The 24,306-nt window shown below is 43.6% G+C and overlaps 1 protein-coding gene across 1 annotated transcript in view; it reads right to left on the bottom strand.

Annotated features, from left to right (window-relative positions):
* LOC137629304 (dnaJ homolog subfamily C member 17-like) overlaps window positions 1-24,306 on the bottom strand; it is a 40,502-nt gene that overhangs the window by 3,211 nt on the left and 12,985 nt on the right. The window contains exon 4 of the mRNA XM_068360562.1: window positions 21,372-21,455. Within this exon, the coding sequence (XP_068216663.1) occupies window positions 21,372-21,455 (84 nt within the window). The remainder of the gene's footprint in view (window positions 1-21,371; window positions 21,456-24,306) is intronic.

Below are 24,306 nucleotides of genomic sequence, written 5' to 3'. Positions count from 1 at the left end.
TATGACAAATTCGGAGGTAATTTGTATTTTTCCTAACAATACAAATCTTAGCTATTTAAAGGGGCTGCGGGGGCATAAAAACAATTAGAATACGCCAACGTTATCCCTGCGTGTCGTAAGAGGCGACTAAAAGGGACGGGACGAGGGGGCTGGGAACCCCCTCTCCTGTATCTACATCCTGTGAGACATCGACAAAGAGATGGAGCTGGGGGGAGAGTGACTGCTCCCCGCACTCTAGTTTTGGGGTGTTTGAATGTGCGTGGATGTTGTACGATAGAGAGTAAAAGATGTGAAATTGGAAGTATGTTTAGGAATAGAAGGATGGATGTATTGGCCTTGTGTGAGACGAAGATAAAAGGAAAGGGTGAAGAGATGTTTGGTGAAATGTCTGGTAGAGTGTCTGGGATTGAAAGGGGAAGAGCGAGAGAGGGTGTGGCTTTATTGCTGAGTGAATGGATGACAGGTAAAGTAGTGGAATGGAAGGAGATATCATCTAGGTTAATGTGGGTAAGGGTTAGGTTGGGTAGGGAATGTTGGGCGTTTGTCAGTGCGTATGGGCCAGGTAGTGAGAAAAGTGAAGAAGAGCGGAATGAGTTCTGGAATGAATTAACTAGGTGTGTAGAAGGACTGGGTAGAAGGAATTATGTAGTTGTCATGGGTGACTTAAATGCTAGAGTGGGCGCTGGAGAGGTAGAAGGTGTCATTGGGAAGTATGGCATACCAGGTGAAAATGAGAGTGGTGAGAGACTGGTAGATATGTGTATTGAGCAAGAGATGGTGGTAAGTAATAGCTTTTTAAAAAAAAAAAGATAAAATTAAGTATACATGGGTAAGAGTGGCAAATGGAAGAGTAGTAGAAAGGGCATTAATGGATTATGTGTTGATAACTAAAAGAATGTTTGGAAGATTGAAAGACGTGCACGTGTTCAGGGGTATGGCTAACGGTATGTCTGATCTTTTTTTGGTGGAAGGAAAATTAGTTGTACCAAAAGAGTGGGGGAATAGAGTAGGTGGATGTAAAAGGGAGCTAGTGAGGGTTGAAGAGCTAATAAAACCAGGGGTAAAAAGTAAATATCAGGAAAGGTTGAAAATGACAAATGACAAAGTGAAAGTAAGAGAAACTGGCAATTTAGAGGAGTGGAAATTAGTAAAAGAAACTTTTGTTGGGATTACAAGTGATGTGTGTGGAAAGAAAGTTGTTGGAGGCAGCATGAGGAAGGGCAGTGAATTGTGGAATGAAGGAGTGAAGGTAAAAGTGGAAGAGAAAAAGAGGGCTTTTGAAGAATGGCTGCAGAGTAATAGTATAGAGAAGTATGAAAAATATAAAGAGAAAAATGTGGAAGTAAAGCGCAAGGTATGTGAGGCAAAGAGGGCAGCTGACCTGAGGTGGGGTCAGAGATTGGGTCATTCATATGAAGAGAATAAGAAGTTGTTTTGAAAAGAAGTGAAGAGAGTAAGGAAGGTTGGCTCAAGAATTGAAGAGACAGTGAAAGATGGAAATGGAAGGTTGTTAAAAGGAGAGGAGGCAAGGAAAAGGTGGGCGGAATATTTTGAAAGTTTACTGAATGTTGAGGATAATAGGGAGGAAGATATAATTGCTGTTGCAGGTGTTGAGGTGCCAGTGATGGGAGATGAGAATGAGAGAGAGATTACAATAGATGATGTGAGGAGAGCACTAGATGAAACGAGAGTAGGAAAAGCGTCTGGTATGGATGGTGTGAGAGCTGAGATGTTGAAGGAAGAGGTGTGACTGTACTTGAATGGTTGCTGAGATTGTTTAATATAAGTGTTTTGTGTTGTCAATGGTACCAGTAGATTGGGTTTGTGCATGTATTGTACCACCATTTAAGGGTAAGGGAGATGTGCATGAGTGTTGTGAGGTATTAGTTTGTTAAGCGTAGTTGGAAAAGTGTATGGTAGAGTAATGATTAATAGGATCAAGGATAAAACAGAGAATGCAATCTTAGAATTACAGGGTGGTTTTAGAAGAGGTAGGGGTTGTATGAATCAGATTTTTACAGTTAGGCAGATATGCGAGAAATATTTAGCAAAAAATAAGGTGTATGTTGCGTTTATGGATCTGGAGAAAGCATATGATAGAGTTGATAGGGAAGCAATGTGGAATGTGATGAGGTTATATGGAGTTGGTGGAAGGTTGTTGCAAGCAGTAAAAAGTTTCTACAAAGGTAGTAAAGCATGTGTTAGGATAGGAAATGAAGTGAATGATTGGTTTCCGGTGAGAGTGGGGCTGAGACAGGGATGTGTGATGTTCCCGTGGTTGTTTAACTTGTATGTTGATGGAGTGTTGAGAGAGGTGAATGCTCAAGTGCTTGGATGAGAATTAAAACTGTTAGACGAGAATGACCATGAATGGGAGGTAAATCAGTTGTTGTTTGCTGATGATACTGTACTGGTTGCAGACACAGAAGAGAAGCTTGGCCGATCAGTGACAGAATTTGGAAGGGTGTGTGAGAGAAGGAAGTTGAGAGTTAATGTGGGTAAGAGTAAGGTTATGAGATGTACGAGAAGGGAAGGTGGTGTGAGGTTGAATGTCATGTTGAATGGAGAGTTACTTGAAGAGGTGGATCAGTTTAAGTACTTGGGGTCTCTTGTTGCAGCAAATGGTGGAATGGAAGCAGATGTACGTCAGTGAGTGAATGAAGGTTGCAAAGTGTTGGGGCCAGTTAAGGGAGTAGTAAAAAATAGAGGGTTGGGCATGAATGTAAAGAGTTCTATATGAGAAAGTGATTGTACCAACTGTGATGTATGGATCGGAGTTGTGGGGAATGAAAGTGATGGAGAGACAGAAATTGAATGTGTTTGAGATGAAGTGTCTAAGGAGTATGGCTGATGTATCTCGAGTAGATAGGGTTAGGAACGAAGTGGTGAGAGTGAGAACGGGTGTAAGAAATGAATTAGCAGCTAGAGTGGATATGAATGTGTTGAGGTGGTTTGGTCATGTTGAGAGAATGGAAAATGGTTGTCTGCTAAAGAAGGTGATGAATGCAAGAGTTGATGGGAGAAGTACAAGAGGAAGGCCAAGGTTTGGGTGGATGGATGGAGTGAAGGAAGCTCTGGGTGATAGGAGGATTGATGTGAGAGAGGCAAGAGAGCGTGCTAGAAATAGGAATGAATGGTGAGCGATTGTGACGCAGTTCCGGTAGGCCTTGCTGCTTCCTCCGATGCCTTAGATGACCGCGAAGGTAGCAGCAGTAGGGGATTCAGCATTATGAAGATTCATCTGTGGTGGATAATGTGGGAGGGTGGGCTGTGGCACCCTAGCAGTACCAGCTGAACTCGGGTGAGTCCCTTGTTAGGCTGGAGGAATGTAGAGAGCAGAGGTCCCCTTTTTGTTTTTGTTTCATTTGTTGATGTCGGCTACCCCCCAAAATTGTGGGAAGTGCCTTGGTATATGTATGTATGTGACTTTTGGCAAAGCTGAAAGTATGAGCCATTAGAATTTAGCGAGGGTTAACTAACCATACGCTAGTTAGCGAGGGGTAGCTAGCTACACCCCTCACTCACACACCTACGATTGAGCTGCACTTTGCTTGGAGGTAGGACTTTGACGAGGGGCAGGGTTGGTGGGCAAGTATGTATAAATAGCTAAGGTTTATATCGTTAGGAAAAATACAAATTACCTCCGAATTTGTCAGTTATTCCGTAACTGGAATACAAACTAACGCTCTTTATAGGGGTGATTCACCCATTAAGAGGGTGGCTGTCCCTGCCAATCTGGCTTTTTGGCCTTACCTGGGGTACTCCCTATTGTGCAAAGTTTTGTGCAAAAAGTAAGGAGACCCTAACACCTCGCTAAACTTGCTAAGCATGGTCTGCAGCCTACATAAGCTGTGTGTGGTGATACAATAGCAATGTGACTGTCAAGGTAAAGGTTATTCCAAGTCTTGTAGGAAATAACTGAAGAGACCGAGACATTTCCAACACCACCTTGCCATAGTATAGCGACAAAACAGTATTGGAACAATATTAGGTTACACGAGCAATTAGTTTGAGGTCAGCTTGTGCAGAGGATCCAGGATGCTGATTTCCCAAAGAGAGGGGAGGATGAAGAAAGGAAATGAGCCTGACATTCCTTTTCATTCACTCAGACTAACACCCAGGTAACCAATGCCCTAAAGTCTAAACCTTCTGCTACTTGTCCAAAAAGGAGCTTGAGGTACTAAACCAGCTGTTGTGCTGCCACCACAGGACCGATAGAAGATGTTCCGAGGCTCCTGTGTGTCACGTCTTGCAGGTAGTTGGCAGTGGACGTAGTTAGGCGTTTCCACTCTCCCACTTTCAATACTTGCTTCACAGAGTAGTTCGCTTTGAAGGCCCGAGACGTAGCTACGCTCCTGACATTGCAGGCTCTGGGACGAAGTGCTGGAGGAGGATCGGGATTCAGGGCAAGGTTAATGACCTTGCAAATCCATGTGGAGATTGTGTTCTTTGTGATACTCCTCTTGTTTCTACCTATGCTGATGAACAGCAAGGGCACTCTGGGCCGAGCTGCTGCTGTTCTCGAGGTAGCACCTCAAACAACTTACTGGGTATAATGACAGATGATTTGAGTCGTCAGTTAAAGAGCGGAGACTCGTTATCCGGAATGAGTTGAATCTTGGATCCGAAACCCCCGGATTTTGAGTCTTGCCAACAAGCTCAGGGACGAAGCTGAAGCTTACCTCTCCGAATCCCCTTGAATGGGCAACGTCATACAACAGAACACGAAGTTCGCTAACTCGTTTGACTGAGGCCAAAGCAAGCAGGAATACTGTCTTCCAAGTTAGGCGGCAATCTGTTGCCAGTCATAATGGTTTGTACAGGGATCCTTTAAGGGACCGAAGAACTTGAACCATGTTCCATGGGGGAGGTCTTACTTCTGACTGAGAATAGGAAAGTTCATAACTTCATTTGAGGAGGGAAGTTCTATCGATGGAGAAATGCCCATTCCTTTCAGTTTAAAGGCAAGACTCAAGGTTGAGTGATAGCCTTTAAGCGCTGAAACCGAAAGATGCATTTCTTCCCTCAATACACGAGGAATTCCGCTATTGCTGGAATAGTGGTATTGAATGCATTGAGACCCCTTCCACGGCACCAACCACAGAAGACATTCCACTTCACCTGCACCTTGAACTGGTATTGCGTGTTGTCGTGTAGGATCCTTAGATACTTCCTTGAAGACGAATGGACTGGGATCTGGAAAACTGTGTCATTGACATCCAGTGTGCACATGAAGTACTGTGGTCTTACCACTTGTCTGACCGTGTCTGCCGTCTCCATGCTGAACAGAGTTTGTAGAACAAACATGTTCAGGGGTGAGAGGTCGATTACGGGTCTCCAGCCTCCAGATGCCTTTTTCATAAGAAAGATTCGACTGCAGAAGCCTAGGGACCAGCCAGGGACCCTTTGGAGAATGCCCTTCTCCGACACAGTATGGACTTCAGCCCATAGGCCTGCTCCTTTGTGGATCCCTTTGCATAGAAGCTCAATGGAACTGGGTTCAGAGTCAGTGAAGGGAGAGATTGAATGAACAAGATGAGATACCCTGAACAAATCACAGGTGATGCAACCACCTCTGCCAGTGGCATTGCAGGCATATCCCCTCTGGTGGACAAATGGGAGGATTGCCCTTCCTAGCAGGGTTCTCCCCCCTTCCTCCATGAGAGGATTTAGAGCCCTTTTGTTCCTTGATAGGAAAGAGCTTCTTAGACACATTCTTATATGAGGTCGTTATCCTAGATGTCGGCGGTTTGGTAGTCTGTAGCTGGTTCTTCTGTGGCGGAGCTGCGCAGTAGGACAGAGATGTCAAGGCCTTATGGAGAAATTGCTGCCAGCATAACCTCTTCCATCCTGAAAAGGGAGGAGCCATCAAGATGGGAGTTTCTGAGTCTCATTATTTCTGCGTGGAGAACCTGTTGATGGAAACTCGATTGTACGGGTACCCAACAAGAGGAAAGTTTCCATCGACTTGCTTGTACAGTAGAATCCTTAGACCAATCTTCGGTTCTAACGAGGTGTCCCATGGATCCTAACCACAGAACTGGCCACGAAGTAGCCTACATGATATACTTTGCTTCTTTTTCCACGTTCAGGACCTCAGACGCAGAGAAAGGGACTGAAAGCCTGAATAACCTCTCAAAAATAAGACTCCTCTAGAAGGTGCCTCTATGGAAGGATCAAGAGGTAAAGCCGGAAGGGGTTCGTCCGAGACCACATAGTATCTCCTCTGCTGCACAAATGGTGGTGGTAGGAGTTTAGAGGACGAGCCAGCCCAGAGAGAACTGGAAGAGCCGGTGATCTGGGTTAACTCCCTCTTCTGGCAGCCTTTAACCCCTTATCCCATCCATATACCAAAGGCACTTCCCCCAACTTTTGGGGGTAGCCAACAACAACAAGAAACAAAACAAAAAAAGGAAACCTCTACTCTCTACGTTCCTCCAGCCTAACCAGGGACCCAGCCGAGTTCAGCTGGTACTGCTAGGGTGCCACAGCCCAACCTCCCACATTTCCACCACAGATGAAGCTTCATACTGCTGAGTCCCCTACTGCTGCTACCTCCGCGGTCATCTAAGGCACTGGAGGAAGCAGCAGGGCCTACCGGAACTGCGTCACAATCGCTCGCCATTCATTCCTATTTCTCGCACGCTCTTTTGCCTCTCTCACATCTATCCTCCTATCACCCAGAGCTTTCTTCACACCATCCATCCACCCAAACCTTGGCCTTCCTCTTGTACTTCTCCCATCAACTCTTGCATTCATCACCTTCTTTAGCAGACAGCCATTTTCCATTCTCTCAACATGGCCAAACCACCTCAACACATTCATATCCACTCTAGCCGCTAACTCATTTCTTACACCCGTTCTCACCCTCACCACTTTGTTCCTAACCCTATCTACTCGAGATACATCAGCCATACTCCTTAGACACTTCATCTCAAACACATTCAATTTCTGTCTCTCCATCACTTTCATTCCCCACAACTCCGATCCATACATCACAGTTGGTACAATCACTTTCTCATATAGAACTCTATTTACATTCATGCCCAACCCTCTATTTTTTACTACTCCCTTAACTGGCCCCAACACTTTGCAACCTTCATTCACTCACTGACGTACATCTGCTTCCATTCCACCATTTGCTGCAACAAGAGACCCCAAGTACTTAAACTGATCCACCTCCTCAAGTAACTCTCCATTCAACATGACATTCAACCTTGCACCACCTTCCCTTCTCGTACATCTCATAACCTTACTCTTACCCACATTAACTCTCAACTTCCTTCTCTCACACACCCTTCCAAATTCTGTCACTAGTCGATCAAGCTTCTCTTCTGTGTCTGCTACCAGTACAGTATCATCCGCAAACAACAACTGATTTACCTCCCATTCATGATCATTCTTGCCTACCAGTTTTAATCCTCGTCCAAGCACTCGAGCATTCACCTCTCTCACCACTCCATCAACATACAAGTTAAACAACCACGGCGACATCACACATCCCTGTCTCAGCCCCACTCTCACCGGAAACCAATCGCTCACTTCATTTCCTATTCTAACACATGCTTTACTACCTTTGTAGAAACTTTTCACTGCTTGCAACAACCTTCCACCAACTCCATATAACCTCATCATATTCCATGTTGCTTCCCTATCAACTCTATCATATGCTTTCTCCAGATCCATAAACGCAACATACACCTCCTTACCTTCTGCTAAATATTTCTCGCATATCTGCCTAACTGTAAAAATCTGATTCATACAACCCCTACCTCTTCTAAAACCACCCTGTACTTCCAAGATTGCATTCTCTGTTTTATCCTTAATCCTATTAATCAGTACTCTACCATACACTTTTCCAACTACACTCAACAAACTAATACCTCTTGAATTACAAGACTCATGCACATCTCCCTTACCCTTATATAGTGGTACAATACATGCACAGACCCAATCTACTGGTACCAATGACAACACAAAACACACATTAAACAATCTCACCAACCATTCAAGTACAGTCACACCCCCTTCCTTCAACATCTCAGCTTTCACACCATCCATACCAGATGCTTTTCCTACTCTCGTTTCATCTAGTGCTCTCCTCACTTCCTCTATTGTAATCTCTCTCTCATTCTCATCTCCCATCACTGGCACCTCAACACCTGCAACAGCAATTATATCTGCCTCCCTATCATCCTCAACATTCAGCAAACTTTCAAAATATTCCGCCCACCTTTTCCTTGCCTCCTCTCCTTTTAACAACCTTCCATTTCCATCTTTCACTGTCTCTTCAATTCTTGCGCCGGCCTTCCTTACTCTCTTCACTTCTTTCCAAAACTTCTTCTTATTCTCTTCATATGACTGACCCAGTCCCTGACCCCACCTTAGGTCAGCTGCCCTCTGCCTCACGTACCTTGCGCTTTACTTCCACCTTTTGCTCTCTATATTTTTCATACTTTCCCTTATACCAGGGAAAAGATGCGTTGGTTTTGGCAGGTCGCCGAGTGTCATATACGTGGTCAAGGACAGTGTCCTTGCCCTCTTGAGGGGCTGTTGTAAGGTCAACTAACCCATTGATGGGCTTTATAAAGGCCAAGACCTGCCAGAAGGCGTACTTCGACTCTTCCTGTTCTGCCCCTGTATATTTGATGAGATAATGACACCCTAAGCACCGTCTTGGAGTACTTCGTCTCTCTCTCCGAGGAGGAAAGAATTCCTCCAGAAGCAATGGTCATGAGGATTCCCCCTGCCTAAAAGAGGGCTGAACTTCTCTTGACAAAGGGACTACAGCTGGGTGTTCTGTCTCCTTAGAGACAGGGCGAAGCTGCAGAGGGACAACCTTTATCAGCGACAGATGGAAGTTTGGCATCAGAGGGATATGAGTATATCTCGAACCTCCCTTTGTACGAGGATGGAATGTATCTCCAATAGGAGGAGTCTAGTTCTTCATTCTCCTTTTCTTCTTAATTGTAAGCACTGGTGTCAACTGAACTTGAGAGAAGTCCTATTGGGGCAATTCTGCCCCTCCTGCAGCTCCTCTCATCTTCTTGATGGGAGAAAAACATTTTCTGGGATGGTGCCTTGGAAGGAGCTGGGCCGGGTGATTTACGTCTGGGGTCAGATGGAGGAGAGGACGAACTAGAGACCGACTTCTCCAACGGGATCCTCGAAGTACTAACCACTACCTCTTCTGAAGGAAGGGACAGCTCGACGCACCACCTTTACCAAGGCATCAAAGCATGCAGGCTGCTTTCCTGTCCTAAGAAGGGCAGGAGTCTCGCTGGGGAGGCAATATGATAAATATCGCCTCCTAGGAGACCTAGGTATCTGGAAAGAAGGGGAGTGAGTAGTCTTACCTGCAATGATAGCCACTAGCATGACCTCTCGCTCTAGCTTGGAAGAGCGAGTAAAAGAGGAAGCTATCTAAACCTTTGAAGATTTCTTCCAGATGCTATGAAAAGGAACCGTAAATCCACCATTCTGGAACTCCGCTGGATGATGGCACTTGCCATCCTTCCCTCGGGAAATAGAGGAAGAAGCTTGGGCAAATCCTGATGGACTGAACTAGGTGGTGGCCTAGATCTAGAGGAGAGTGCTGAGCAGGAGCCAAATTATTCGTCAAAGTCTTGGAGGGCTCGATAGGATGACGAGGTGAGCGTTTAAGATGACAAGCAGGCTGAAGTATCCGAGCAGATGGATGGATCTCCTCAATACAATCAGCTAAGCTATGATCGCATGCTTAGGCAAGAAGGAATGTCCTCATCTCTACGGTGATCGCAAGCTGGACGGCGAAGGCGAACAGGAGAGTAGTCCCTGAAAGAGAAACAGTGATCGCAAGTTGCCGAGTGACGATCACGGGTTGACAAGAGAAGATCAGGCATCAGTAAGTGATGATCGCGAGCTGGTGAGTGACAGTCACTAGAGGGACAGTGATGGTCATGAGGAGGAGAGTGACGATCATGAGCTGGAAAACGACGATAACCTGGTGAACGACGCAGATCTGGCAAGTGACGAGAAGCTGGCGGATACCGAGAAGCTGGCGAATGCCGAGAAGGCAAACAACGAGAAGTCAGCAAAGTTGCGATGACGAGGAGGAGAACAAGAGATGAGCAACTGACGAAGGACGAGCAACTTGCGAGTGACAAGAAACTGGAGAGTGACGACCATGAACAGACGAGTAATGACCACGAGCAGGCAAGTGATGACCACGGGAAAGGGGGTGGCCATCACAAGCTGGGGAGTGGCCATCACATACTGAAGAGAGGCAGTCACCCATTGGCGAATGGCGATCACAAGCTGAAGAGTAGCGATCACCCATTGGCGAGTGGCAGTCATGAACAAGAGACAGTATAAAAGATAGTCTGGGTAGAGTCTTTTGACGAAGGGCGAAGGAGAACATCTAGAAGGGCGGCAAGGACTATGTTCCCTCATTGACGAGGAGTAGTGACCTTTATGATGGAGAGGGCTCTTTTCATCAATAGCATGCCGGCGAGGTGGTGATGGGAAGCGTTGTCGGTGGCAAGATTTCTTAGTAGAGGAAGCAAGGTCCTAAGTGCTGGACGTCTGCGGAGAGGTGGGACGACGTCTGGAAGGTGTCTGTGATGGAGTATCAGGGGGGAACCTCACTCTAGAACAAGAGAGGTGAACACCAGCAGAAGAAGAGAGCCTTAGACTTTGTTCCCCCCCTTAAGGCTGAGAAGACTCACCAGGGGAAGAGAGTAGTCTTCGGCGGCAGAAATAGCAGGTGACGGTGGAAGAACAACAATGTTGGCAGAAGGGACGAAAGACATTCCATGTGCATAAAGTTCAGCACTCCTCGGCGAAAAGGCTTCGACCTCTGAGGAGGCCGGAGTTCTACTTTCAGTAGCCAGCTGAAGAAGCTTCATCAGTGCCTCCTTTGAAGGGGGACTGGTCACATCCAAAGAAGGCCAGATCTGCAAAACATCAAAAAGAGAAAAGGATACCAACAAGGGAAGGGGCAGAGCTGCTTCTCTAGGGGAAGCAACACTGTCCCTTGAACCCCGGGGTTGACCTGGTGTTAATTGGTCTATACTCCTATTCGACTGTTCCCCAGATGAGACAGATCAAGCATGAGCTTTGAGAAGAGATCAGGGAGTCAAGGAAGAAGTCTACGGTTTCTTCGACTTCGAGGAAGACCTCGAAGGCGACGAATCTATTTTGGACTTCTTCTTGCGCCGGTGCCCAAATCTCTCCCACTGGGAGGAAGTCCACTCCCGGCACTCACTGCAGGTGTTATCACAGTGCTGTCCTTGGCAGGCCCACAACAACAAATGGGGTCCAGTCTCGGGGGAGGACAAAAAGGTCCTGCAGGCGCATCTTTCAGGTTTCAGACAGGTCGACATGATGGATGACAAGAAGAAACAACAAGCACACCTGTGAAATTAAAAATTAATTAGCCAAAATGCTGTGTCAAAACAGTTGGAGAGGTAAAGAGTGGTAATGTCCGTTCTCGGCCGAATCAAAAGCAAAAGTAGCAAGACAATACTAGTGTGTGAGTGAGCAGGGTAGCGGGCTACCACCTAACCCCCATAATCTAGCGGGCGGGTAGTTATACCTTACTTTAAAGTCTTATGGCTAGTCTTCCAGCTTCGCTTAAAGTATAAGCCCTATACACAGAGGAAGTGTTTGTAAAAACATTTAGTGCTGGAACAAGAAAAAATTTAGGCATTTCTTAAGAATACACTGATCACCAAAAACTTTAAAAGACTCAATAAGTCAATGTTTTGCACAAACGAGGAAGAGACAAACCAAATGTGTTTCTCAAAAGCAAATTTAGAATCAAGAATCATCACTGAAATTTCAAATGAGTGGTATACAGTATAGCTAAAGAGACACTGTCAATGCAAAGATCTGGATGTTGAGTAGCCAGTCCTCAATGTACTTACAATCATACTTTGAGTTTTGTTAAGGTTCAACTTAATGCCCCATAATTTGCACCATCCACTAATTTTAGCAAAATCTCAATTAAGGGGGCCGGCCGGAATGTCATTATATGGGAGTATGAGAAGAAAAACACAAAATCCTTAAAAAAATCACTGAGCTTCATGGGGCAATGGAGAATGTGTACACGACATATTTTGTCAAAATTCCTTTTACTTTATTAGTTACAGGGTAATTAGTAAAAGTAACTCAATAAACCATAAACATTGTTCCATTCAAGAAAATGCAGTATTTCTTCTGTTATCATAAATTTTGATAATTATTACCTTTTAATGTAATAGAAATTGTGAACAATGGCATCAGTATAACTTCCACGAGTTGCACACGATGTAGTATTACACCCTTCATCCTTCAGTCCTACCACAAACCTCAAAGAGAGTACATGTCTGAGTTTGAACTCTGACATTCACTCATTTTTACGTTTGTTTTTCTCGTTTTTGGCAAGAATTTTATAATTTCAAAGAGGAAATGACAATTTCAACATCTTGCTAACATAAGGAAGAAGAAAATTTGCTCTATTAAGCATTCAGAAGAGGGTAATATCGGAAATGCACAGAGAGAGAGAGAGAGAGAGAGAGAGAGAGAGAGAGAGAGAGAGAGAGAGAGAGAGAGAGAGAGAGAGAGATGCCTTGCCTTACAGGAAAAAAAAGAAGCAAGATATTGAGCAAAAGGATCTTCATTTATGATAAAATTATGATAAATGACTGTTTTCTCTTATTAAAGCTGAAAAAATAACAAAAAATTCCTAATAATTATGATTTATTAATATTACCTTTGTATCAGAGGCAAGAGCCCGGGTCTTACACAAGGTAAGGCAATCTATACAGACAGACATACCTTTGTAAAAATACAAAGAAAAACTTTGAATGCCCCTACCTCAAAACTGTGCTTATTGACCTTCAAATTCAATAGTCTCCCTTAGTTTTAAAGACATAGCATTGAAATGTGGTATATAATTTAGAAATACATTATAAAACGATAAAAGGAAGCCTTTTTTCCAATTTTTGTTTCATATTTTTTTCTTAATTTTTTCCCTTGATTTTTAGGGTTTTTTTTTCTACCATAATAAAAAAAATTTTATCTGGCAAAATATGTTATTTTTATTAATAAAATAAATTTTTGAATATACTTACCCGATAATCATGTAGCTGTCAACTCCGTTGCCCGACAGAATTCTATGGAGGGATACGCCAGCTATCACAATACTAGAAGGGGGTGTATTTACCAGCGCCACCTGTGGCCAGGTACTCAAGTACTTCTTGTTGACACCTCCTCAATTATTCCTCGGTCCACTGGTTCTCTATGGGGAAGAAGGGAGGGTCGATTAAATCATGATTATCGGGTAAGTATATTCAAAAATTTATTTTATTAATAAAAATAACATTTTTCAATATTAAACTTACCCGATAATCATGTAGCTGATTCACACCCAGGGGGGTGGGTGAAAACCAGTGTACAAGATTAAAGGATAGCTAAGTATCCCATATTTCATATAATCAGTTATCCACAATAACAATGAAATAATAAGTACCTGGTAAGGAAGTCGACTTGAACCGTTACTCTGCCTTTAATAAGATCGTCTTCCTTACTGAGCGCAGCGTTCCTCTTGGGAGGCTGAATCAACTCAAAGGTGCTAAAGTATACAGGGCTGCAACCCATACTAAAGGACCTCATCACAACCTTTAACCTTGGCGCTTCTCAAGAAAGAATTGACCACCCGCCAAATCAACAAGGATGTGGAAGGCTTCTTAGCCGACCGTACAACCCATAAAAAGTATTCAAGAGAAAGGTTAAAAAGTTATGGGATTATGGGAATGTAGTGGCTGAGCCCTCGCCTACTACTGCATTCGTTGCTACGAATGGACCCAGGGTGTAGCAGTACTCGTAAAGAGACTGGACATCTTTGAGATAGAATGATGCGAACACTGACTTGTTTCTCCAATAGGTTGCATCCATAACACTCTGCAGAGAACGGTTCTGTTTGAAGGCCACTGAAGTAGCCACAGCTCTCACTTCATGTGTCCTTACCTTCAGCAAAGCAAGGTCTTCTTCCTTCAGATGAGAATTTGCTTCTCTAATCAGAAGCCTGATGTAGTAAGAAACTGAGTTCTTAGACATTGGTAGAGAAGGCTTCTTGATAGCACACCATAAGGCTTCTGATTGTCCTCGTAATGGTTTTGACCTTCTTAGATAGTACTTAAGAGCTCTAACTGGGCAAAGTACTCTCTCCAGTTCGTTCCCCACCATGTTGGACAGGCTTGGGATCTCGAACGACTTAGGCCAAGGACGGGAAGGAAGCTTGTTTTTAGCCAAAAAACCGAGCTGCAAGGAACATGTAGCCGTTTCAGATGTGAAACCTATGTTCCTGCTGAAGGCGTGGATCTCACTTACTCTTTTACCTGTTGCTAAGCACACGAGGAAAAGAGTTTTTAATGTGAGGTCCTTAAAAGAGGCTGATTGGAGCGGTTCAAATCCTGATGACATTAGGAACCTTAGGACCACGTCTAGATTCCAGCCTGGAGTGGACAACCGACGTTCCTTTGAGGTCTCAAAAGACCTAAGGAGGTCCTGTAGATCTTTGTTGGAGGAAAGATCCAAGCCTCTGTGGCGGAAAACCGCTGCCAACAAACTTCTGTAACCCTTGATCGTAGGAGCTGATAGAGATCTTACGTTCCTTAGATGTAACAGGAAGTCAGCAATCTGGGTTACATTGGTACTGGTTGAGGAAAACTGCATTGGCCTTGCACCAGCTTCGGAAGACTTCCCATTAAGACTGATAGACTCTGAGAGTGGATGTCGTCCTTGCTCTGGCAATCGCTCTGGCTGCCTCCTTCGAAAAGCCTCTAGCTCTTGAGAGTCTTTCGATAGTCTGAAGGCAGTCAGACGAAGAGCGTGGAGGTTGGGTGTACCTTCTTTACGTGAGGTTGACGCAGAAGGTCCACTCTAGGAGGAAGAGTCCTGGGAACGTCGACCAGCCATTGCAGTACCTCAGTGAACCATTCTCTCGCGGGCCAGAGGGGAGCAACCAACGTCAGCCGTGTCCCTTTGTGAGAGGCGAACTTCTGAAGTACCCTGTTGACAATCTTGAACGGCGGGAATGCATACAGGTTGAGATGGGACCAATCCAGCAGAAAGGCATCCACGCGAACTGCTGCTGGGTCTGGAATCGGAGAACAATACAAGAGGAGCCTCTTGGTCATCGAGGTAGCGAATAGATCTATGGTTGGCTGACCCCACAGGGCCCAAAGTCTGCTGCAAACATTCTTGTGAAGGGTCCACTCTGTGGGGAAGACCTGACCCTTCCGGCTGAGGCGATCTGCCATGACATTCATATCGCCCTGAATGAGCCTCGTTACCAGCGTGAGCTTTCGATCTTTTGACCAAATGAGGAGGTCCCTTGCGATCTCGAACAACTTCCTCGAATGAGTCCCTCCCTGCTTGGAGATGTAAGCCAAGGCTGTGGTGTAGTCGGAGTTCACCTCCACCACCTTGTTAAGCTGGAGGGACTTGAAGTTTATCAAGGCCAAATGAACTGCCAACAACTCCTTGCAATAGATGTGAAGTGTCCTTTGCTCCTGATTCCATGTTCCCGAGCATTCCTGTCCGTCCAGTGTCGCACCCCAGCCCGTGTCCGATGCGTCCGAGAAGAGACGGTGGTCGGAGGTCTGAACAGCCAAAGGTAGACCTTCCTTGAGAAGAATGCTGTTCTTCCACCACGTTACAGTAGACCTCATCTCTTCGGAAACAGGAACTGAGCCCGTCTCTAGCGTCATGTCCTTTATCCAGTGAGCAGCTAGATGATACTGAAGGGGGCGGAGGTGGAGTCTCCCTAACTCGATGAACAGGGCCAGCGATGAAAGTGTCCCTGTTAGACTCATCCACTGCCTGACTAAACATCGGTTCCTTCTCAGCATGCTCTGGATGCATTCTAGGGCTTGGAAGATCCTTGGGGCCGACGGACAAGTCCGAAAAGCTCGACTCTGAAGATCCATACCCAAGGAGACAATGGTCTGGGATGGAACGAGCTGAGACTCCTCAAAATTGACCAGGAGGCCCAGTTCCTTGGTCAGATCCATAGTCCATTTGAAAATCTCCAGACAGCGACGACTTGAGGGAGCTCTTAAAAGCCAGTCGTCTGACGGAGCCGGACACAAGATCATGATACTGCTGCACAGTCTGTAAACTGTCAATCATGGGCAAGCGAGGAAGTACAGTGACAACCCGAATCTGTCTAGACTGTCTGGGTCGTACAGACAACTCCTTAACGGGTTGCTGAGGTTGCCGCACTGCGTCACAACAAGTCCCTTCTGTTGGTTGTTGAACGTCTTCCCCGTGACACATTGACTCCGTAAACAAAAAATCCTCTAACAAGGACTAAGCTTGGACTGCATGTCATGCAACACAGCTCAAGGTCTATGGGAGCAGGTGTGGTAACAGATGGGATTAGCGGCTGAAGTGTAACCATTACCTTCCCTGTAAGCATGTTATGCTTAAATAAAAGTCCATAAGAGGTTATGCAGCTAAAGGCTCCCTCCAAATGACAGAGTCCTCAAGGGAATATCAGAAGGAGGGAGAAAAGAACTTTCTCATCTACAGGGACCTTATCCTAGAAAAGCTAAGTTCTCTGAGTGAGGGTTCACTGGTGCAAAGCAGCAGACTAGAAGGCAACGTTATGAAACTGCTTGACAGTCTAGTGAGTTGGCAACAACCCAAGATGTGTTGAGAAGCATGCGGTAAGGTATGCAGAGCATGATGTATGCAGAGTATGCTGTATGCAGAGCATGCTGTATGTAGAGCATGTTGTATGCAGAGCATGCTGAATGCAGAGCATGCTGTATGCAGAGCATGTTGTATGCAGAGCATGCTGAATGCAGAGCATGCTGAATGCTGAGCATGTAGTAAGCAGAGCCTGCTGTAAGCAGAGCCTGCTGAAAGGAAAGCAGAGCGTGTGCATGGCGTTTAACATTTCTCAGAAATTCCATGACCAGTGCTAGAGTGCTTTATGCATGCTTGCATGGGGTTTAAACCATGGTATGCTGAACAGCAGAGTCAGAACGAGCTGGAACAACAATAGTGTGGTTTCCTCTTCAAGACTCCGATGAGGGAACACCTGAGGCTCAGTCTGCAAAGGCTGAATAAAAGACAAGCAGAAGGAAGGCGCATGGGTGGAGGAGGCTGACTCCTAGCATGAGTGGTTGAACCCAAGGGTTGCGCTTGCTGAGCGGTTGGCGGAAGCGGAGTAGCAAGTTCCAGTTCCTGTGGTGTGAGCGGAGCGCGATGAGGAAGAGGCTGCGCAGAACAAGGTAAATGTCTCGCAAGCTGAGGCTCCTGAGGCGCAAGGCTAAGGTGTTGTGGTGCTTGCCTTATGGAGGGTTGAGCTCGCTGCAGCAAGAGCTGAGGAAACTGACTCATGGACGGGAGAGGTTGTTGTACCTCAACCGAGTGTTGCATCACTGGTGGAGCAGCAAGTGGAGGCGGAGGAAGAGAGGTATAATCCTCCTGATCCCAATGTAAAGGTTGCCTTAAGAAAGGCGGAGGCTGAACACCACAGGGAACAGCAAACTCAGCACGTGTCTCAACATCGTACGCCTGGCAGGTGGAACTGCTGGCAGGTGGTACTGCGATCAGGCGGAGCGAGTGTAGGTGGAGGGAGTGTAGGCGGAGGCGGAGGAGCAACACTCTCAGCCCGACACTCACGCATCAAGTCCGAAAGCTGTGCTTGCATGGACTGTAGTAGAGTCCACAACATCATACGCCTGGCAGATGGTACTGTGATCAGGCGGAGCGAGTGTAGGAGGAGGGAGTGTAGGCGGAGGCGGAGGAGCAACACTCTCAGCCCGACACTCACTCATCAAGTCCGAAAGCTGTGCTTGCATGGACTGTAGTAGAGTCCACAACATCGTACGCCTGGCAGATGGTACTGTGATCAGGCGGAGCGAGTGTAGGAGGAGGGAGTGTAGGCGGAGGCGGAGGAGCAACACTCTCAGCCCGACACTCACTCATCAAGTCCGAAAGCTGTGCTTGCATGGACTGTAGTAGAGTTCACAACATCGTACGCCTGGCAGATGGTGCTGCGACCAGGCGGAGCAGGTGCAGGCTGGGCGAGCACAGGCGGAGCAGGTGCAGGCTGGGCGAGCACAGGCGGAGCGAGAACAGGTGGAGGGAGTGTAGGCGGAGGAGGAGGTGTAATCAACTGATGACTGAGGAGAGTCAGAGCTAACCCAATGACTGCATTCGGGTTGTGAACTTTAACTTCGTACGTCTGGCATAGGTCTGGACTTAACGTTTAAGAAGTCTTGAGACCTGAGACCAGCGTTACTCTGCCTTTATTTTCTCCCCTAATCTCTTCTGCAGACGAGCAAAATAAGGGCTCAATCGTCTGCGGGTGGGAGTGACGGTCTCGGTAAGACACGCCCACAACCACCGAGAATACTTCTGTGCGCCGATCAAGGCCTGCTGAACCCTTATGCCCTTCGACATTGCTTCTCCCCTGGGCTTGGGAGCTTGCAAGAGGTCCCGGACTGGGAGGACGACTGGCGCGCACAAAAGTACCCTCACGCACTAATCACTTATCACTTTGATTTCTGTTTGCACTTATTTCACTGAACTCGAAACTTTAAGTGGTTTGTACCTGAAATACGCAATTCTATCCTTTCTCAAAGTTAGTAATTGCGAAAACAGAATTACAATGTAACAGAAAAATCTAATGAAAGATAATTCAGTGGTTGGAAAGAGACTAAACACTAGATCACTCTAGAAACGTTTAGTTTCTTCCCCTAAAGAGACTAGGGAGAAGAGCAAAAAACGATAACGACGTTACTCGTACGCCTGGCAGGCTTGAATGAAACGTTTATCCTCTTTCTCCCTCCGTCTCTATCTCTCTCTCTCTCTCTCTCTCTCTCTCTTGACTTAGAACCTGAGAGAAGAGCCCAATCATATATATCGTTAAAACATATTATTGTTAAAGGAAAAAAACTGAAAAGTTCCTTTATTAGGATCAAAACCATTAAGTTAAGAAAGAATGAACAAAACGCTAGACACGGTTACTCTTACTGCAACGTGAAACCGTGAACATTCTTTCTCTATCGTAACGATAGAGTGCAAGTTGAACGTTCTGAACATCAACAACTGCAGAGACAAAACAAAACGTTAGTTCAGCTTTGAAAACAGTACGAGACTGTCAAAGAAAATCTTTCAAACTCTGTGGCGGAAATAGCATAATATGTTAACAGGTAAAACCGAAATGACGGGCTCAAAGTTTATTAACTTCGGTAAAAGACCGCCTACTATTAGGAAGGTCGAATATAAACAAATATAAAAATTAATTTTAATGAGTTTATAATAAAAGGAAGTTAATCGAAGAGGCCTATAAGAGGCGGAGAGATATAAAATAAATCTATAACTTTATTTATAGCAAAATTAAGAAAGAGAGTCTATACTCTCTTAGACACCAACACTTCCGTCTAAGGGAAGGGTCGGCCATTGAAAAGTGAACGAGAGTTCATACTCTCTCGTCACCAAAATTAATCAAATTAATTCCAAAAGCTAACTAAGCTAATATAGAAGTTTCCAGTAAAGCGACAGCCGAAATCAAAGAGAAATACTTCACCAAAATCGTGAAAATACTCCAAGAACATAAGCGTATCCCAGAACGTCTTGCCGGAAGCACGACAGAGGAATAATTGAGGAGGTGTCAACAAGAAGTACTTGAGTACCTGGCCACAGGTGGCGCTGGTAAATACACCCCCTTCTAGTATTGTGATAGCTGGCGTATCCCTCCATAGAATTCTGTCGGGCAACGGAGTTGACAGCTACATGATTATCGGGTAAGTTTAATATTGAAAAAATTGCTTTTAGGAAAAAAAAAATTCTTCATATTATTGAAGGTCTATATCAGGTCTATACAGGGCAGTAATCTCAGATTTTAGTAATAATTATCAAGGGAGCAGATAGAATTTGAAAAACACTCATTTTCAGGATAAATCGCCCTGGTGTCACAAAAACGAAGGTCAGCGGCAAAAATCTTAAGCAGATTGGAGATGTCCTAAGTCACCTTATTAAGTGGTATGAATGTCAAAGTCCTGTCATTAAAAATCGGCAATAGCCAGCAGGACCCCTTAAGGGATTCAGCAATCAAAGGTCTCCATTCAGGAGATAGAATTGATGCAAAGAGAGTATTATCTTTTGCATATTCAAAAGGTTTGTTTTCTATGTCAAACTACACTATGCTGATATAGCATGAAAAATAATGAGCTAAGAATACTACCTTGAGAACACCAGATATTACATTCCTAAAGTAACTTTGATGCCCATCAACAGCTATTCGCTGCACTCTTATTACTTAAAAATTAAGTAACGATCCTATGAAAAGACCCACCTACTTCCATGTTTGAAAATATGGGCCTGATAATTAATACGGTTAAAGGCAACACTAAAATTAAGACCAATTATACAAACTTCCTAACAGCAATCAAAGGATTTCTGTATGGCATTGGAAATTCCAAAAAGGGCATCACATGTTCAAAAGACCTTTGCAAAATCCAAACTTATAAATGCCTTCACCACAATTCAATATCAATAAAATTTATAATAGGTAGAAACTTAGACAATGTAAAATGTGATAATCTTAAATTTATATAATGCATACCTAAGAACTTAAAAGAGGAGTCAAAACTTCCATATCATAATTTACAGTGTATGAGAAACAATAACAGTGTATATATAAAATTTCCCTATATAGATTATTTGAAAAGTAATTAATGAGAGAAATTTACCACTGCATCTCAACTACAAAAACATATATTCCGTAACAAACACTCACCTACAAAACCTGACCATCAAAGGCTATGCTACCACTAACAAACAATCAGAATTTTTTTTATCAACATTTCCATATTGGTATATTCTTACTAAAGAAAAAGTACATTCCTCAACCTAACCATACATATTGGACTGTATAGGCAAAAATTAGCCTGACATAAATTTTCAAAGAAGAAAAATCATTTAACTGTACTTACCATTCTCCCAGTACTATCAACCAAACAAAAACAGTATCATTGTATAAGCAGACAGTGAAACACTTATCAGGTCAAAATATAGAATGTGTTTCACATAGGAAGATAAAATATAATGAAAGTGGAAAAAATGAATAAGAAAATAAGTGAAAAATCTTTCGAGAGGGGGAATGATGGTGCCAACACATAGACAAGCAAAGAGTGAAATTGAGTGATAGCCAAGACTCAGATCTGGCGCAAAGTCTGCAATTCACCTAATGGGACTTGGCATTCTTTTTTTTTTCTTCCTTGAGAGAAAGTTGGAGTGGGTAACAATTTGTGACAAACAAAATGGCACTTTTAGTTTACAATGTTGTTAAAATAAACAAATAGTGTGGATGTAGTAATTATACTTACTGCTCCTGTCTTTGTTTTATACTCAATCAGAGCTGTTCCTTTCTTGGACTTCTGCTTCATAACCATTGCATTTATATCACCCCACTATAAAGAAAAAAAGGTTGAGAAATTTAGATTAAAATATTTCTAGCATTGAACATTAACTTTTCAGGATTATCCTGTACAGACAGTGAAACTCCTAAATAAATGATTAAACTACCAAAGTACATACTGCATATACCATACTGTTAAAATTTTATATGATAAACAACCAAAGGACACCATAGCCACATAACAAAATATAAAAAACAAAAAAACATATATTTACATAAACATATGGATGTAAGAAGTTGCCAAAAACCTAATTCTTATAAAATTACCTATCTCAACACTTACTAGCAACTCATAAAGCTGAACTCATAGAGGCACAGCTTTGTTAATTATATAAAAACTTAAAACTCCATCTTAATAGACTACCCTAGTGTTCCTTATTCTACTCCTCAATAGAGAAGACTATACATTATTTGCCAGGTGCAACAGATAGAAGCAAGAATTGTTAGTTCCCACCTGAGCTCATTAGATATTTGGTCGAACATTATAGATAAAAAAAATAATTGCTGGTAGGTATTGAAATAAGTAACTTTGTTATGAAAATTAGCATTAATTTAGCAACTATTACACACACCTCAAAGTGCTGTCTAAGAGTCCAAAGAAACTCCTGTTTCGAAGGTTATCTAAATAAATGTACAGTATTCTCACTATTCAACCCCACCATCTACATATGTGGTGACTCAGGGAATGTGACAGGCCTTGTGCTACTTCCAAGAATAAACCAAGGTATTGTCTGCCTTTTTCAACCAATTGTGTTCCCTAAACTTAACAAGAAGACCAAATTCTACTGCTGTGAGGTTCTATACCCATCATAGCTTAGAAATTTACAATCTGCCACACCAAACTAAATTAATAATAAATTCAGAAACATTTTAAAAGCAAAGTTAACTAACCTGAACTTTAAACTCAATCATAACCCTACTGTATTTACAACACCAAATCAGGTAAAAATAACACATTTAAGAATAACTTGTGCTTTTCCAAACGACACAAACCTTGAGCTCTTTATTAGGGAATACTCTTTCAGTGAAGCTGGAAAACCAGCCATAAAACTTTTAGCAAGGTGTAACTACTCCATTGCTAGTTAGCGGAGGGTACTGGGTAGTACAAGCTAACCTGTTGACACACAATCTCTTGTTCTCTCTAAACTTTTGATTGCACGCAGGACTTGCAGGGGCATAGGTGATGGCAGAACAAATTTGTATACAAAGCTCAAGGTTTGTATTGTTGGGAAAAATACAAATTATTCTCAAATTTGTCATTTCTTTCATCACGAATACAACTCCTTTCGCTCTTTAATAAGGATGTCTCACCCTTAGGCGAGTTGAAGTCCTAACCAACTGGCTGGTCTTTGACCCGGGGCTTCCTCCGTGCTACACACACTAAAGAGGAAATGCCTTGACACCTATTCTAAATCTGCATGCATTTGCACGCTTCGGTAGCAATCTCATGACTGTGTGATACTAGCAATGTGACTGGTTCAGGTAAGAATTCTTAAAAATAACTTGACTTCCTTGACCAAACCATAGACATTACCCAATACCCACCTCGCTAAGGGGATATGGGGACATAATAAATATATACAATATGTATTATACCGTGCTAGGCAGTATATCTTAGCAATCCATGTTTGCCAATGGTTATACAATAAAAGCAGATGAGCAACCCGGAGGAGTAACGAGAACTTTGGGTATAGAGGAAATGCCCCTCTAAATCTCGATGAAGTCACTGGCAACAGGGTGAAAGATTGGGTTTAGGGTGATAGACAAGTTGTATTTTCGGTTTCTAATCCAGATGCCTGGCGAATGATCTTACTGGAATTAGTATGGACTAGGAGGGGTCACCTGCCTTAGTTAGATAGGCACTGAGCCTCGCAAAGAACTGGCTATCCTTTGATGAACTTGGCCAATGAATACTCTATGGATTTAGTCAGTCAATGGAAAGCGAAGATGACAGAATGACCCCCAGTTCAGGGCGTTACGGGGTGCTATGACTCTTCCAGTTCATAAATACTAAAGAAAAATCTAAAATTGGTACTTGGAATGTTAGAACTATAAATCAGATCAGGAAGTTACAGAAAGTGGAGAAGGAATTTATGATATATAGTTTGGATATCTTGAACCTAAGTGATATAGCCTATATTGTAAGGAGATTGGCAAGGAAACCTTAGACCACGGCAATATCTATTGAGGAATAACAGATGGAGTTGGAAGAGAAGGGGTAGGAATGATGAGAAGGGGTAGGAATGATGATGACACCAAGAGCAGAAAAGGCTTTAACTGAGTGGAAAGCTGTAAATGGTAGATTGTTGCTTGTAAAGTTTAAATCAAGCCAGTGCAATATGAGTATTGTAGTTTGCTATGCACCTACAAATAATTCCCCTGAAGAAAGGAATACTATGAAGAATTGCAGAGTGTTATAGATGAGATCCTGGAGAGAGATATGAGAATTGTGATTGGTGACTTCAATGCTGAAGTTGAAAGGAATAATCAAGTTATAGAGAATGTGATGGGTGTTAAGGGTCTTGGAAAAGTTACAAATGAAAATGGGGCCCATTTTATAAGTTTCTGTTCAACAAACAATCTTGTCATTGGAGGTACACTTTTCCAGCACAAGGACATCCACAAATATAAATGGACTTCATCATGTGGCAATTACAAAAATCAAATAGATCACATAGCCATTAATAAAGAGAGAAAGAGGACTCAGAAATGTAAGAAGCTATAAAGGTGCAGATATTGGTAGTGATCATTTCCACACTGAAATTAGAACTGAAAGCACCCAACAGAAATGTAGATAGAATACATATGATTGATACAACTAAGCTTCTAGCAGATGAGCACAG

This window comes from Palaemon carinicauda, chromosome 37 (genome assembly GCF_036898095.1).
Source record: "Palaemon carinicauda isolate YSFRI2023 chromosome 37, ASM3689809v2, whole genome shotgun sequence".
In the NCBI taxonomy this organism is placed as follows: Eukaryota; Metazoa; Arthropoda; class Malacostraca; order Decapoda; family Palaemonidae; genus Palaemon; species Palaemon carinicauda.
This window is presented reverse-complemented; position numbering and strand designations above follow the sequence as displayed.